Below are 15767 nucleotides of genomic sequence, written 5' to 3' on the forward strand. Positions count from 1 at the left end.
TGGTCTGAAGCCCCGCCTGCCATTCCTATGCCTATGGTTTGGGTGTACTGGCAGTTGTGGGCTTACGTTGGGTGTGTGAGACTAGCAGAGCTACTACCTTGCAATGATGAGCCGCCAGTCTCTGGCAGTGAGACCTGCAGCCGGAGCCTTTGATCTCCAATAAAGCCTGCCAGTTAAACGACACTGTAAAAGTGACTGTAAAGTGCTTTCAGACATTATAAGATTATGAAAGGTGTTATTTAAATGCAAGCCTGTCTTGTTTCTCTCTTCGGGTACCATTAAGCGCACAATAGCTGCTATGTTTGTCTCCAAAACGGCAAAGTCCTGCATTGTAATGCTTATAAAATACTTTCATGTTTTTATCTCTGAGATATTTATAAGGCATTAGACTTTTTTTCCTTACCTACTAACAGCACAGAGCAAACCATGTCTGGTTTGACCTCTACCTTTTGCATATCATTAGTAACTCTCCGCCATTCCTGTTGGCGGTAGGTCCATGTTATCAATCAGCAGGTTCTGCAGGACTTCCAGTTATACATTTTTAATGTTGGGGAGTAGGTACACCGGTGGTGGGAGAGTGGGGTGATGTTCTCAATGTGAACGGATTACACTTTGTTTGTTTTGCAGTATCTTCTCAAGGTGAACGAAATAAAGATTCGAGAAGGCCCTGACCTACTCCAGAGCCTCATCAAGTACTTCCATGCTCAGCAAAAGTACGTCACCTTTTAGCTGATCCCTGTGTATGTACGAGGTTGGCATCAACAATCCATCCCTAAAAGGACCTTTCTTCTCAGATATTTTTGAACTTAATCTGTGAATTGACATTTGAATCGAAGTTTGCAATGTAGCTTTTTTTTGTATTTTTTTTCCTTTTATTCATTCACGGGATGAGGGTGTCACTGGCGAGGCAGCATTTATTATCCATCCCTAACTGCCCAGAGGGCACTTAAGAGTCAACCACATTGCTGTGGGTCTGGAGTCACATGTAGGCCAGACCAGGTAAGGATGGCAGCTTCCTTCCCTAAAGGACATAGTGAACCAGATGGGTTTTTCCAACAATTGACAACGAATTAATGGTCATCATTAGATTCTTAATTCCAAATATTTATTAAATCAAATTCCACCATCTGCCGTGGCAGGATTCAAACCTGGGTCCTGAGAATGTTGTCTGGTCTCTGGATTAACAGACCAGTGATAATACCACTAGACCATCGCCTCCCCATAAGGATTGTTTAAACATGTATCATCAATATTTCTAACTACTGACCCCTTTCTCTTATTGGAAAGTTTAGTCATACCTTTTATTCCCCACAGATGCTGCCTGAACCCCTGAGTGTTTGCAGCATTTTATATTTTTCTTTTGGATTTCCAACACTGAGTATATCATGTTTGTTTTAAAGTTGTTGTTTCAGCTTGTGTCAAATTATTCAGTAATGATGCTGAAATCTCCAGTGAGCTTTGGGAATTGAGGTTTTGGTTGTAGCTGATTATGATATTACTGCAGGGGAAGAAGTTGTCATTGTAATCTAGCCTCTCTGCAATATTTTACAGAACAAGTCTAGTTTATTTTTTCAAAAAAAACCTAATTCAATTTTTCTTCTTTCCTCAGCCAAAGCTGTTGGCTGATTCTTCTTTTTACCCTTAAGTTCCTGTTCCTCTTGGTTATGAATTTTAACAGGCCAGTCTACTGTGGTGGGCAGCACAGTTGCACATTCTCAGCTTTCGTCATCTGCAAGATAGTCACTGGCTCGTGATTTTAACAAAATGTGTGACCGCTGATTTGGCTTCTAACCTCCCGCTGGCCCCTGAGGACCGAGACTACTTATTATCCAGCTGGGAATTATTATCCATAGACTGGGAATTAAACAGTGACCTGAAAAAGAGTGGAATGGGGGCTTCTGTGTGGAAGAATTCTGTACCTATTGGCTTCATCCAGCAGCTCATGAGAAGCTTTTCAGTGATCCATTTGCAACCTTCAGCCTCTCTTTCATTCAAATGGTTTATTGAAATAAATGTGAGATGTTGTTCTGTTTTCCACGTTCGTTCCTTGAGGACTGAAATTGTGGGATATGCTCCCAACACTGTGAATTGAATGTCCATTACTCTTATCAAGTTCAGGCCAACACAAATCCTTTATTTACCTTTTTGTTTCATTTTCTCTTTTAAAGTTTTTTCCAGGATGGTCTTAAGGCAGCTGAAAGCTTGTCACCTTTTGTGGAAAAATTAGCTGCGATTGTACACTCTGTGAGTATTGTTGAAATGCTGCTGCAGAAAATTAAACGGCTTATGTCCCTCCACCTGGCTGCAATTCAGTTTAATCCCATCACGCTGCTATTTTCCTGACCTATCTTTAAATATTTAACCTGTCAAGTGTATGAAGTTTCCTTTTGAATGATACAGTATTGTCACAGCAATAGTAACGATTGCCTTCATTGCTCAGACCTTTGAGTGTAGGAGTTGAGATGTTATGTTGAGGTTGTACAAGACGTTAGTGAGGTCTCTTCTGGAGTACCATGTCCAGTACTGGTCACCCTGTTCTAGGGAGGATATTATTAAGCTGGAGAGGATTCAGAAGAGATTTATCAGGATGTTGCCAGGAATGGAGGGTTGAGTTATAAGCAAAGGCTGGATAGGCTGGGACTTTTGAGATTGAGGAGTGACCTTTATAGATGTTTATAAAATAATGAGGGATATAGATAAGGTGGATAGCAGTGTCTTTTCCCTAGGATGGAGGATTTCAAGACTAGGGTCTTTTAAGGTGAGAGGAGAAAGATTTTAAAAAAGACATGAGGTTCTTTTCTTTACAGAGCGGTTCGGGTGTGGAATGAAGTTCCAAAGAAAGTGTTGGATGTGGGTACGGTTACTATGTTTAAAAGACATATAGACAAGTACATGAATAAGAAAAGTTTGGAGAGCCATGCGCAGGCAGATGGGACTAGTTTAGTTTGGGATTATGGTTGGCAATGGACTGGTTGGAAGAGGGTCTGTTTTCGCACTGTATGACTTTATGACTCTGTGTAATCTCACCATTTTCCCATCCCCTTTTTCTGGGGTTTTGTTTTCATGTTGTGTACAGACTGAGATTTATTGCCATCCTAAGCTGCCCTTGTGAAGGTGGTGGTTTCTGTGCTCCAAAGGTTTTCCCATATTTTGTAAGATATTTGAGGGACTCTGTAGTCTCATTCAGAGAGGTATTTGATGTAGGGATTGAAATCTCAAATAGCTGGCACTTAGTAAGGATGATGGTTTTCCTTCTCTAGGTGAATTTTAGTAGCCCAGATGGTTTTTTGCAACAGTCTCACTTTTTACTGAAAGGATTATGTTTTACTTCCAGATATCATTTTTCCCATAAACTAAGTTGATGATCTATCATTGCTATAGTGGGATTCGAATTCTCCGGATTAATAATAACATAACAACTGCGCTGCCATCTGCTGTGTTTGAGTCGCTTGACTATCTTCCTTCTCAATGACTCCACCAGTTGAACTTGGGACTTTTCCTGGCCTGTTTGCCTTCAGTACACACCAGGGTTTCCAGCTCCACTTGGACATATTCCTGACCGTATCAGCACATGATCACTCACTCCTGCAACAACCACATCTCTTCTCTCCATTATTTACCTGGCACATCCATCATTGTGCAGGCATCCCCTACCCACAGCCAATTGTAAAGTGCGCCAATTAATTGTCACCCAATTGGACAATGCTTGACCCTCAGTCAATCAACTTTTCCCTCTGTATCTCCATTATTTTTAAAGCTTTAACATGTCAGATGTGACTCTGTTGGTAACACACTTTCCTCTGCATCACAGGATACAGGGTTCAGCTCCCACTCCAGAGCATTGAACGTAAGTATCAAAGCTGATACTCCCTTGCAGTGCTGAGGAGGTGCTGTACTATTGAAGGTTTCAGCTTTTGGATGAGTTATTAAACCATTTAAAATAAAACAAAGAACTGTGGATGCTGGAAATCTGAAACAAAAACAAAGCGACTCTTCTTCAGAAGAAGGATCACTAGACTCAAAACGTTAACTCTCTGTTTTCTTTTCACAGATGTTGCCAAACCTGCGGAGTTCCTCCAGCAATTTCTGTTTTTGTATTAAGCCATCTGCTGGCACAGTGGCTCAGTGGTTAGCACTGCTGCCTCAAAGTGCCAGGGACCTGGGTTGGATTCCAGCCTTGGTAATTGGCTGTGTGAAGTTTGCACATTCCTCCAGTGTCTGTGTGGGTTTCCTCTGGGTGTTCTGATTTCCTCCCACAGTCCAAAAATGTGCAGGTTAGGTGGATTAACCATGGTAAATGTGGGGTTACAGGGAAAGAGCAGGGGACTGGATTAGGGTGTGATGCTCTTCGGAGGGTTGGTGCAGACCCGATGAGCTGAATGGCCTCTTTCTGCACTGTAGGGATTCAATGCTTGAGTGGATGCAGGCGTTCCGGTCAATAATTATCCTTCTATCAATGTCAAAAAACCGATTACCCGCTCATTATCACTTGTTTGCTGAATGCAAATTCGCTGCTATGTTTCCTACATAGTAGCACTGACAATTCAGAAAGTACTTCTTCAGCTTTAAAGTTCTTTTAGCTCATCAGTGGTCATGACGAACACTGTACAAGTATAAGTCTGTTTGCTTTTTGTGAAAAGGAAATGGAGAGAATCTGAGTTGGTCTTGGCAATGTCAAAATTAATCTTCATGATTCCAGGATACTGCTGGGAAGTTGACAACACTGGTATGAAGTGGATGTTGCAGTTGCAAAACCAAGTAATGGAGAGAACTGAATCCATGTAATTAACTAACACAGCCCCATGCTAGGTGAAGTCGGAAAAATTGAGGTGTGAGACTACAGATCATGCTGTCTAAGGATTGCTGCCTCCATCCTGGATATGGCGAATTATCAGTGGTCAATTCCTTTTCCAATTTCAGCCAGTTCCTTTTTTCCTGTTGTGACATGATTGGACCTTTCAGAGGTTGACCATAGATGTATGTCTAGATTTAGGCCGTTCAGCCCATCAGGTCTGCTTCACCATTCAATGAGATCGTGGCTAATTTTGAAAATCTTCTACTCTGCTTTCTGGTCTTTTCCTTGTAATCCTTGATTCCCTTACTGATTTAAAAATGTCAGCCTTGAATATCCTTAACTGTAGCTTTTTGCAGTAAAGAATTCCACATAAAAGAAATTCCTTCTCATCTCTGTCGTAAATAGATGACCCTTTTCTTTGAGATAATGCCCTCTGGGCCTAGGCACTGCCACGAGGGAAACCACTTCTCAGCATCTACCTTCTCAACTCCACTAAGAATCTTGTATGTTTCAATAAAGTTGCATCTTATTCCTCTAAACTCCGATGAGTATAAGCTCAACATACTCAATCTCTCTTCATTAGAAAATCATCCTACCTGGAATTAACATAGAAAACCATCATTACACCGTCTACAATGCCAGTTTAACTTTCCATAGATAAAGGAGCCAAAACTGTTCACAGTACCCAAGGTGGACCTAGGTGTAACAAAACTCCCTACTTTTACAGTCCATTTAATTTGCAAAAAAAACTTTATTTGCCTTCCCTATTACCTACTTGTGTGCTAGCATTTTTATGAATAATACATGAGGACCCCCAAATCCCTCTCTGCTGCTGTTCTTTGTAGTCTTTCTTCATATCCAGATCATCTATTCTTCCTGCCAATGTGCAAAACATTTTCTCACATGGTTGGTTTCTGGAGTGAACTTAGGAACAGGAACTGGACACTTAACCCTCTAACCCTTTCTGATGTTCCCCCTTGGTCCCTTTAATAGCCCTGGGCAACAATAAAGTATCAATCTCATGTAAAATTAACGAGCTTGTAACTACTCTGCTGAGTGTGGCAGAATCCTGTATGTCTGTCCTATTGCCCTTTACGAAGAGAAGACGTTCTTAACATTTCCCTGTGAATGGGCTGGCTCTGATTTTTAAGGTGGCATCCCCTTGTGGAACCATGGAAACTGCAACTTGATTGGCTGTTGTGCTGCAATGTGTTTCAAGAGTACATCAGGTTACTTTATTCAAACACTGATTGGATGATAATGAAAATGAGAAGTGTCCTCGGCTGGCCAGTATTGCACCAAAACATGCTGTTTTCCATGTGATGTCTTAAACTGAAGCCTTGCCCGCTTTTCAGATGGATATAAAGAAGAAACTTGCATTTATATAGTGCCTTTTACAACCTAAAGACATTTAAAGTCCTTTTTGGAAGTGCAGCCACTTTTTTAATGTAGGAAGCACGGTAGTCAAATTGTGCACAGCAAGATTCCACAAATTCAGTAAGCAACTAGATCATCTCTTTGGTGTTGGTTGCAATGGCAAATGCTAAGGCTTCCTTGTGTCACTGCTTTTCTTACATCGACCAGAGAAGTAGTCAGGGCCTTGATTTAACATCCTATCGGATAACCAAAAGAGTCTTCTGTACAAATATCTCCCTCTTGCTTTGAAGTAAACTGGTCAGACCTCTCTTTCTTTTTGTCTCTCCCTCTGGTTTGGTGTCAGGTATTTTGTCTGATCTATGCTTTGCTAAGGTGCTGATTCTGCTACATTAAAGGTACTATTTAAATGTAATTCATTCCATGAATGCTAATATTGTAATAGCGCATCATGAAGCATCAAGGCTAGATGGACAGGCTAGATGCGGGAAGAACGTTCCCGATGTTGGGGAAGTCCAGAACTAGGGGGTCACAGTCTAAGAATAAAGGGTAAGCCATTTAGCACTGAGTTGAGGAAGAATTTCTTCACTCAGAGTTGTGAACCTGTGGAATTCAAGAAAGCTGTTGGGGCCAGTTCATTACATATATTCAAGAGAGAGCTGGAGGTGGCCCTGGAAGCTAAAGGGATCAAGGAGTATGGGGAGAGGGTGGGAATGGGATACTGAGATTGCATGATCAGGTATGATCGCATTGAATAGTGGTGTAGGCTTGAAGGGCCGAATGGCCCATTCCTACAACTATTTTCAATGTTTCTCTGTCAAGTTAGGGTTCTTTCTGATGGCCAGTTATTGATGCACCATTTTTGTGGTCCATATATTTTTGATATCAGAGAACTTTAAGAAGGGTGCAAGAAAGTCGAACATTTTTGTTTGCTGGGCATTCTGAGCTGCCTGTAATAACCTGTTGTGTGCTGGCTTAAACCTTTGGGCAGACCTCTTCTTGCTGTAACATGAGATTTTTTTTTTTCTTGTTGATCCGAAGCTGAAACAAGCACAAGATGAAGAGATGAAACAGCTGACCCAGATCAGGGACTCCCTGAGATCAGTACTCCAAGTGGATCACAAAGAGGTAAGTAACAACAGTACCAAGTGTACCCCCTGCAAGCAAGAAGATCCTTTGAAGGAGGCTGCTAAGTGGGAAGAGGAAGGGACTTGTGCAGAAGATTGGATAAGGATCAAAGACAGTGACAACTAGATAGGAGTTTGAGCGAGGACTACAGTCATGGGTCTGCCAATGACAAATCTTATATCAGTATCTTTCTGAAGAAGAGCAAGTGGTTACAGGAAAAGATATAAAGATTCTTGAGTAAATGAAAACTACCATAAGCTGGTAGAGAAGAGTCATCCAAGTGCTGAGTTCTGATCTTTTGATCAACTTATGTTGGCATAGCACTTTCTAAAGCCCAGGGACACTCCAAGCCTAGTGCTTTCCTGGATTGTTTGGTAACCAAAACCAATGTGTTACTGGAGATCTTATTGCATTCACTATTCCTCTCCAACACATTCACCTCCCTGATCCTGCCATTGGTGGTGGGCTAGAGGAGGAGATTTTGAGGATCAAAAGCTTGGTCAAAAAGCTCAGTTTTAAGAAGGCTCATAAAGGACGTGCTCAGCAGATCTGGCAGCATCTGTAGAGAAACTGCCTTAATGTTTGGGGTTAATCAGAGTTCTGAAGAAAGGCCTTGACCCCAAGCATTTAAATCTGTTTCACATTCTACAGGGGTTGCCAGACTTGCTGCGTATTTCCAGAATTATCTGATTTGATCGCATTTCTGGCAATAGCAGTATTTCGAGTTTCCTCACAAAGCAGGTGAAGAGGTTTTAAGTAGGGATTCTAGAGTGAGAGATCTTAATAGCTGAAGGTTATTGGACCATTGAAGAAGCCACAGGAGAAACACAGACTTTGGCCTTTACAAAGCTGGATGATAATATGGATCTGGAGAGGGTGATGCCATGAAAGAATCTAAACTTGCATAAAATTTTGGATGCCAAGGTATCTGTAAATTACATACAGTGAGTATGGTGGGAGGGAGGGAAGTTACAGTTCAAACAAGATTTGAACATCAAACAAATACTAAGACATCGGAAAGGCAGAGAAGAGGTTCAATAAGATGGTGGAGATGGAGAGCTGGTGTCCTCTATGTACACAGGGAAGCCTAAACCTATAGAAGCCGATGATGCTGCTTTGTGAACACTAGCGTTTGGTAGCAGTAGTATATTTGAGGATGATTGTAATGTGGGTGGGGGAATGGTGACTCTAATTCCTTCTGACTAGAAGGAATAAATTGGGCTGAATGGTCTGTACCATTCATGTTTATCTTCCGATTAAATACACAAAGGATTGAGGCATATTGAGAAAGTTCTCTATATTGCTGTTCGAATCGTTGTCCTTCATGTTATTTCAATGACTTGAAGTTAGAAATCTTCTTGTTCTTTGGATATGTTTGATATTTTGGGTGAGGGGGGTCCTGTTCATACTAATTCTTAACATTGAGAGTTATGATTAATAACATTTCTCTGTATGGTTTTGCTGATTGCTGGGAGATGAACTGGCTTGCTACCTATTGCCGTTTCCTATTCCAAACTCTTTATTTCTCCTCCTTTTTTTTTTCAGGATGGTTTGAACAGGAAAAATTCAGGCTACAGCATACACCCACTCCCAGGGAACCGTCTATATGGCACAGAAAAATCTGGTTTTCTGAACAAAAAGAGTGATGGGTAAGAAATGGGAAAAGTTTAACCGTGCCTGCCCTTGGCCTGAAAACCCTTCACTTTCAAATCACAATGCACTCTTAGAGCTGCAATGAGCTTTCTATCCTTGTATGAGATGTGGGCATTGTTAGCAAAGCCAATATTTATTGCCCATCACTAGTTGCTTTTGAACTGATTGACTCTCCAGGCAGTTTAAGAGGGCAATTAAGAGTCTACCACATTGCTGTAGGATTGGAGTCACATGTAGGTCAGACCAGGTAAGGATGGCAGATTGCCTTCCGAAAAAAAGTTAGTGAACCAGATGATTTTCATGACAATTGTCAAAGGTTTCAATTTTTATTTTAATTCTAAATTTTTGCATTGAATTCTGATTACCTTATCTGTCAGGGTGGCTTTCAAACCCATGTCCCTTGCCTATTAGTCTAGGGTCCTGATTTACTAAGCGACTCACTATGTTACCATTATGCTGCTACCTCCCTCTATTGTGAGATTGTTTTCTGCTCTAGAGAAAATATTAATGGGAGATTTGATGGAGGTACATGATATCATGTTATGTTTTGATAGGACAAATCAGGGCAAACTCTTTCAATTCGCTGGAGTGTCCGTAACCAAGGATTTTGATTCAAGAAATTTTGGCAAAAGAGCCAGGGATCAAATGAGATTTTATTTAAATGCAGTAAGTTACGATAATCTAGAAATCAGAAAGGTGGTGGATATGGTACCTGTAGTCTGACCCATCAGTTACATTTAGTTGTAAATGTGATGTTTCTGGTGCAAATTCCACTGTCTTTGTCTCACCTTCCAGCATCCGAAGAGTGTGGCAGAAGAGGAAGTGTGGAGTTAAATATGGCTACCTCACCATATCGCACAGTACTGTAAGTAAATATCACAGTAGCATAAATTATCTATATAGTATCATCCGTAGCTCAAGCATCCATTTCCTATTTTCTTCTCCCTTTTGTTATAGAAACAGACATTGAATGTATGTGAAACTTCTTCACTGGAATCTGACACCAGGAACTGATGCATTAATTAAAATGAACAGTAATTCAAAACTACATTTTCTTTTTTGGTTCTGGTACAAAAACGTTCAGAAGCAACAGTGTAATTTTCCAGTGTGTGAGCCACATGTCGGGAATGCCTAAAGTTTGATTCTGGTCTGTAATGTTGATCTGAGTGATAGTGTTGGTGTTCCTACATTGTTGAGCAACCCTATCGTAGAGGGGATGACAACCCAACCAAGGCCGTAAATTATTATAAATGTCAAGCAGCCCAGTCCGGATATGTGTGTGCATGTTGAATGGAGACAGGGTGGGGCATGGCTGTGATGCACTTGGTGGTGGATTAGCAGGCTTTCATTGTCAAAGTGCAGGGCACTCGGACAAAGTACAATCCACTGTCCTGTGGATTGCCCACTTGGTTCATTTTGTTGAACTGTCTGGGTAAGGTGGGCGCAGGATCTCTAACTCAATTGTATGAGGTGAAACCCAAGTATACATATTGGCACAGACCTACAGACTTTGCTGCATTTGCGAGACAATCTGTAGAAAGAGAGACTTGGTATAAACTTAGCACTTTTCATAACCTTCAAACATCCAAAAGTCTTCACATAAGTGCAGCACTTTCAAAGTTCTAGCAGAAATGTGGTGGCCAATTAGCACATGTTCTTGTAAAACAAACTAATGATGACCAGATAAATAACCAAAATTTTATTTATGTTGATTTAATTAAATTGCTCTGTACCTTTTAGGCAATTGGAATGAATGTTCAAGTTTTTATTTTTAAAGTTAAATGCACTTGAGAAGAAATACAGGCACTTCTTTATTGGCTTTAAATAATTGCTGTTTATTCCTATTCTCTGTTTCTCATTTTCTTCTGCAATTCCCTTACAGATCAACAGGCCTCCAGCCATACTCAAGCTGCTGACTTGCCAAGTGAAACCAAATCTTGAAGAAAAAAGATGTTTTGATCTTATAACCCGTAAGTATGATTCACTGTACAGCATATGCCATGGCAAAGAACATGTTTGCATTTACGTAGCACCTCTTATGACTTTGGGAGGACCCAAGGTGCTCTACAGGCAGAGGAGTGGTCTTCAAATTGTAGTTGCTGTTGGCATATGGAGAAATGCAGCAGTGATTTACTACAGAGCAAATTCTCTCAAAAAGCAAATAGATAAGATACCAATTAGTTAGCTGGCTGCATAATTATTGGCCAGAGACATCAAGCGTCTCTAGTTCTTGAAATAGTGTAGTAGAATCTTTGCATTCACCGAAGAGGATAGATGAGACTTTGGTTAAACATCTCATTTGAAAGATAGTACCTCAGGCTGTGTAGTATAATCTGCGGTGTGTTGGCATGATGCACAAATTTATCTTGAAGCTGTGCTGCTGTACTTTAGGCATTGACATCTCATTTGTTTTTGTGTAGATAATCGAACATACCACTTCCAAGCTGAGGATGAGCAGGAATGTCAAGCGTGAGTAAAAGGATGGTATCTTGTAAGATATTTTACACTGAAACCTTTCTTTTTGCATAAGGTTTGGTGGCTGCCATTGCTTGCTTAGTGCATTTCCATGTGTTTTCACTGAGCAGATTGGGCACAACCTCTGCTCTGGGTGAATCTTGTATTTGAATTGAGCAGAAATGTTTCTAGGGCTTTAGGCGTGATGAACTCGGACATGTTGTTTGTAAATCTACAAAGTATTTAAGAGGACAGAACAGGCCATTCAGCCCATTATCTCCGTGCTAGTACTCGTGATGGACATGAACCTCTTCCCACCTTACCTGATCTAAGATCATCAGGGACAAAATAGCCCACATAATTAACACTCACTCCCCCACATGAAACATTCACTCCCTCTACCACTGGTGCACAGTGGCAGTGATCTGTACTATCTACAAGAGGCACAGTAGCAAATTACTGAGGTTCCTTTGATAGCACCTCCTAAACCCATGGCATGTATCACTTAGAAGAGCAAGGGCTGTTGGTGCATGGAAACACTGTCCCTCCAAGCTCCGTTCCAAGTCACATACCATCGAGACTTGAAAATATATTGTTTATTCATTGACACCAAGTCAAAATCCAGTTACTCCCCATATTAACAGTACTTTCTTTATTCATTCACGGGATGAGGGTGTTGCTGGCTAGGCAGCATTTATTGCCCATCCCTAATTGCCCAGAGGGCAATTCAGAGTCAACTACATTGCTATCGATCTGGAGTCACCAGTAGTCCAGACCAGGTAAGGACGGCAGTTTCCTTCCCTGAAGGACATCAGTGAACCAGATGGGTTTTTCCCGACAATCGACAATGGATTCACGGTCATCATTAGATTCTTAATTCCAAATATTTATTGAATTCAAATTCCACCATCTGTCATGACGGGATTCACACCTGGGTCCCTAGAACATTATCTAGGTCTCTGGATTAACAGTTCACAGCGATAACCCCCCTGGCCCTTTCCCCCCCCCCCCCATCTCACTGTGGGTGAGCAAAGCTACACCATTAAGACTGCAATAGTTCACGACCAGCACCTCGCAATTGGGGGTGAGCCATCCAAGTGACCAACGACCTTCTGATTTAGGTAACAGTGCTAACCACTGAACCAGGTTTCGTACCAATATCATAATATGCCGAAGACAGACACAAATAAATTTTGTTTTGTATGTGTATGCAAAGACCATAATTGAAGTCAAAGTTGTATTTGGCTATTTTAATTGCATGCTGGCAAACTGTGTATACCGGCACCGAACTATATCCAGTAAAACAGTGCCCACATGAGTGCTTTGGTATGATATCAATAGAGTATAACCCAGTCCTAAGTATTCATGGCTAGCGCATATGTCCTTGTGCTTTCAGATGGGTTTCTGTGTTACAGAACAGCAAGGAAGAGGCACTCAACAATGCCTTTAAAGGAGACAATGGCAATGGCAGCAATGACACTGTACAGGAACTGACCAAGTCAATCATTGCTGAGGTCAAAGGCATGCCAGGAAATGAGGTGTGCTGCGACTGTGGTGCTGCAGGTAAATGTCACCTATCCATGATCTGTTTGTCTCTTTATCTGTCCCATTGTAGCATGAAGCTGGGGTGAGTCAGCTGTATCCACATGTCGGAACACCCCGCTTAGTGCATGCCTAGTTTGGGATTTCTTCTGTTGTGATTGGTGGAGAGTGTGTGTGCGTGTGTGTGTGGCGGGGGGTGCACTGGTTTGAATTGCTGTTTACCAGGACTTGAGTCCTATCCCTGGAGTTCCCGGTTTAGCTCCTCCAGGCAAGTTCAAGTGCTGTAGGTATGGACTGCCCTGGTTGGCACAAAAGGCACAGTTCAGGATGCTTTGGGAACAAAGGGAGACAGTTCTGTGGTGGTACTGAAGGCCCAGTGGGTAGGTATATCACATATTATAGTAGGGTGAGGGATCCTCCATATCCCCTCCTGAACATCCTATTCTTCCTGCAGACCGGTGGAGTGGGGGGTGGGGGCAGCCCTGAGCGACATGTTCATTACCAAATGGAGTTCTTGTCTTGATGCCTCTAGTAAGGCAGGTAGTGCGGCCCTCACTCCTTCCAGGTGGAATCCTTAGAAACACTTTTGGAACAAAAATTGCTCAAATGTTGCCGTCCTGATGGAGACCCTTTTTTATTTTGCACTTGCAATTGGCAATGCTCAGTATTAAAAGCTGGTCGTTGTTGAAAGGGGATTTTAGTTTAGGTGGTGGTTACCATAATGCGCACAGCTTCTTCAGTGAGCATTAAAAATGGTCATCACCTGTTTAATGACCCTTTGGATGGCTGTTTCAAATCTTGTCCTGAACCCATGTTGGAACTTGAGACTCATTCTCAGCTGCTTTGGAGGCTTTTCAGCATCTGACATATTCATCAATATTCCCATCTCTAATTTGTTTTGAGTAAGAAAGATATCAGGTTGAGCAACTTCTTCCTCAGCTTCACTTCCCCACTCCACCCCCATCCCCCATCTCCCACTCCCATCCCCCAAACCATTTCTGATCGGGATAGGCATATGTTATAAAGCTAGAGAGTATGAACTGAAAGGGCAGTGTGGGGAGATGATGGCGTAGTGGTCATGTTGCAGAGCAGGGCTATGCTGAGAGGCACCAGATTCAAATCTCATTGTAACTGGTAGTGGGGTTTATTCAATTAATAATAAAGCTAATCTCAGCAATGGTGACCATAACTATCATCAATTGTTGCAAAAACTATCCTTACCTGGTCTGGCCCACATGAGACACCAAATCCTTAGCAATAAAGTTGACTCTGAAATGCCTGGTGAGTCACTTAGTTGTAGGGCAGTTAGGGAGTGGCAGAAATGTTGGCCTTGGAGAACATCTATTTTTTGAGTGAGGTTGAGGGAACTCTTAATTTATGCCTGATCTTGGGCTCAGTCTGGTAGTTCACCTCCATCGTTGCAGGACACTGAGGAATGCCTGTTTAAATTGAGTTTAAAGTCCGAGTGGAGGGCATGACTCCCGTGTCCTTGAGGCAAGAGTACTACCTGAGTGCCTCTTACCCTCCTTTTGTGTATAATTATGTTCAATAAAGTTTGTTGCTGTTCACTCACAAAACTAGATTTCATATGACTACACTATATAAAACAAATGGCTTTCTGCTGGCTGCCACTGAGGAACTAGCATTGGCCACATGTGGAAGACTGACATTTTAGCTGGGAATTGCCTCTGCACTGATTCCAGATGTTTTGTGTGTTTTATAGGTGTTACCCAAGTGGGCAGATGAGATCCTTTTCTCTTTTGATATGGGTAATGCTTCAGATGAACGATCAGAAATGACAGTCATATCTCAGTTCTTGAACCAGGGGCTGGGATGGTGCAGATACAGCAAGGCTTTTCCGTTTTTGAGATCCTGAAACATAAATGGATCCAGTGTTTGGAAAAAATTTATTAGGTGGCATTTGCAATACTGAAGGCTTCCTGCACCATGGACTGAATTGGTTTCAACCACCAATCCAAAACCCACTCTCTCTGGTTCACGTGACGACATAAGCATTGGGTGTTGCATTAGCCTGGAACTAAGACTCCCTGCACCATGTTACTGACCTTGGCTCTTCTGCCAAGGGGAAAAATGACAGCTGTCTAAAATAAGTAGTTGCTTAATGCAATGATGCTCACTGTTGCATTTAAGTAGAATCTTTAACATTGCAAAACATCCTACGCAACATCATTGGAGTGCATATAAATAGAAGTGGGAGCTGAGCCATGTGAGATTAGGAGAGATGATCCAAAAGGTTAGTCAAAGTGATGGGTTTTATGAAGTAAAGGAGAAGAGAAATTTGGAGAGGTTTTTGGGTGAAAGTTGAGAAGTTGGGATTACATAGCTGAAGGCATGGCCACCAATGGTGCAGTGATAGAAATTGGGGATGCACTAGAGGTAAGGGTTGGAGGAATAAAGTGATCTTGGAGGATTGAGAGCCCAGAAATTTAGAGAGAAGAGACAATGGCAGGATTTGAGAATTGGAAAGCCAGTAAACCCAATTGCTACTGTTGAACAGTGGTGAATGTGGGTACAGTTACAATGTTTAAAAGATAAGTACGTGAATAAGAAATGTTTGGAGGGTTATGGGCGAAGCACAGGCGTGTGGGACTGGTTTAGTTGGGAATTATGGTTGGAATGGCCTGGTTGGATTGAAGGGTCTGTTTCTGTGCTGTATGTCTCTATGACTCTAACTGGTCCAAGTCTGTCCAAGACATGATGGGTTTTCATAATCTGCTCTCAAATTGATTGTGGGCTCCATTGGAGAGTTGGGGAGCTGGGTGGAGCAGTGTTTGCCTATTGAATACAACTGGCACAAAGT

At 41.8% G+C, this 15767-nt stretch overlaps 1 protein-coding gene across 2 annotated transcripts in view; it reads left to right on the forward strand.

The window, feature by feature from the left end:
- The window catches only part of LOC109929350 (arf-GAP with SH3 domain, ANK repeat and PH domain-containing protein 2-like), a 64942-nt gene that overhangs the window by 35967 nt on the left and 13208 nt on the right, over window positions 1-15767 (forward strand). For both annotated transcript variants that reach the window (XM_020529024.2, XM_048613237.1), the window contains 8 exons: window positions 628-713; window positions 2169-2244; window positions 7211-7297; window positions 8843-8946; window positions 9746-9815; window positions 10833-10920; window positions 11371-11419; window positions 12801-12967. In XM_020529024.2, coding sequence (XP_020384613.2) covers window positions 628-713; window positions 2169-2244; window positions 7211-7297; window positions 8843-8946; window positions 9746-9815; window positions 10833-10920; window positions 11371-11419; window positions 12801-12967 — 727 coding nt within the window. The remainder of the gene's footprint in view (window positions 1-627; window positions 714-2168; window positions 2245-7210; window positions 7298-8842; window positions 8947-9745; window positions 9816-10832; window positions 10921-11370; window positions 11420-12800; window positions 12968-15767) is intronic.

The sequence above is a fragment of the Rhincodon typus genome, chromosome 27 (genome assembly GCF_021869965.1).
Source record: "Rhincodon typus isolate 14 chromosome 27, sRhiTyp1.1, whole genome shotgun sequence".
In the NCBI taxonomy this organism is placed as follows: domain Eukaryota; kingdom Metazoa; phylum Chordata; class Chondrichthyes; order Orectolobiformes; family Rhincodontidae; genus Rhincodon; species Rhincodon typus.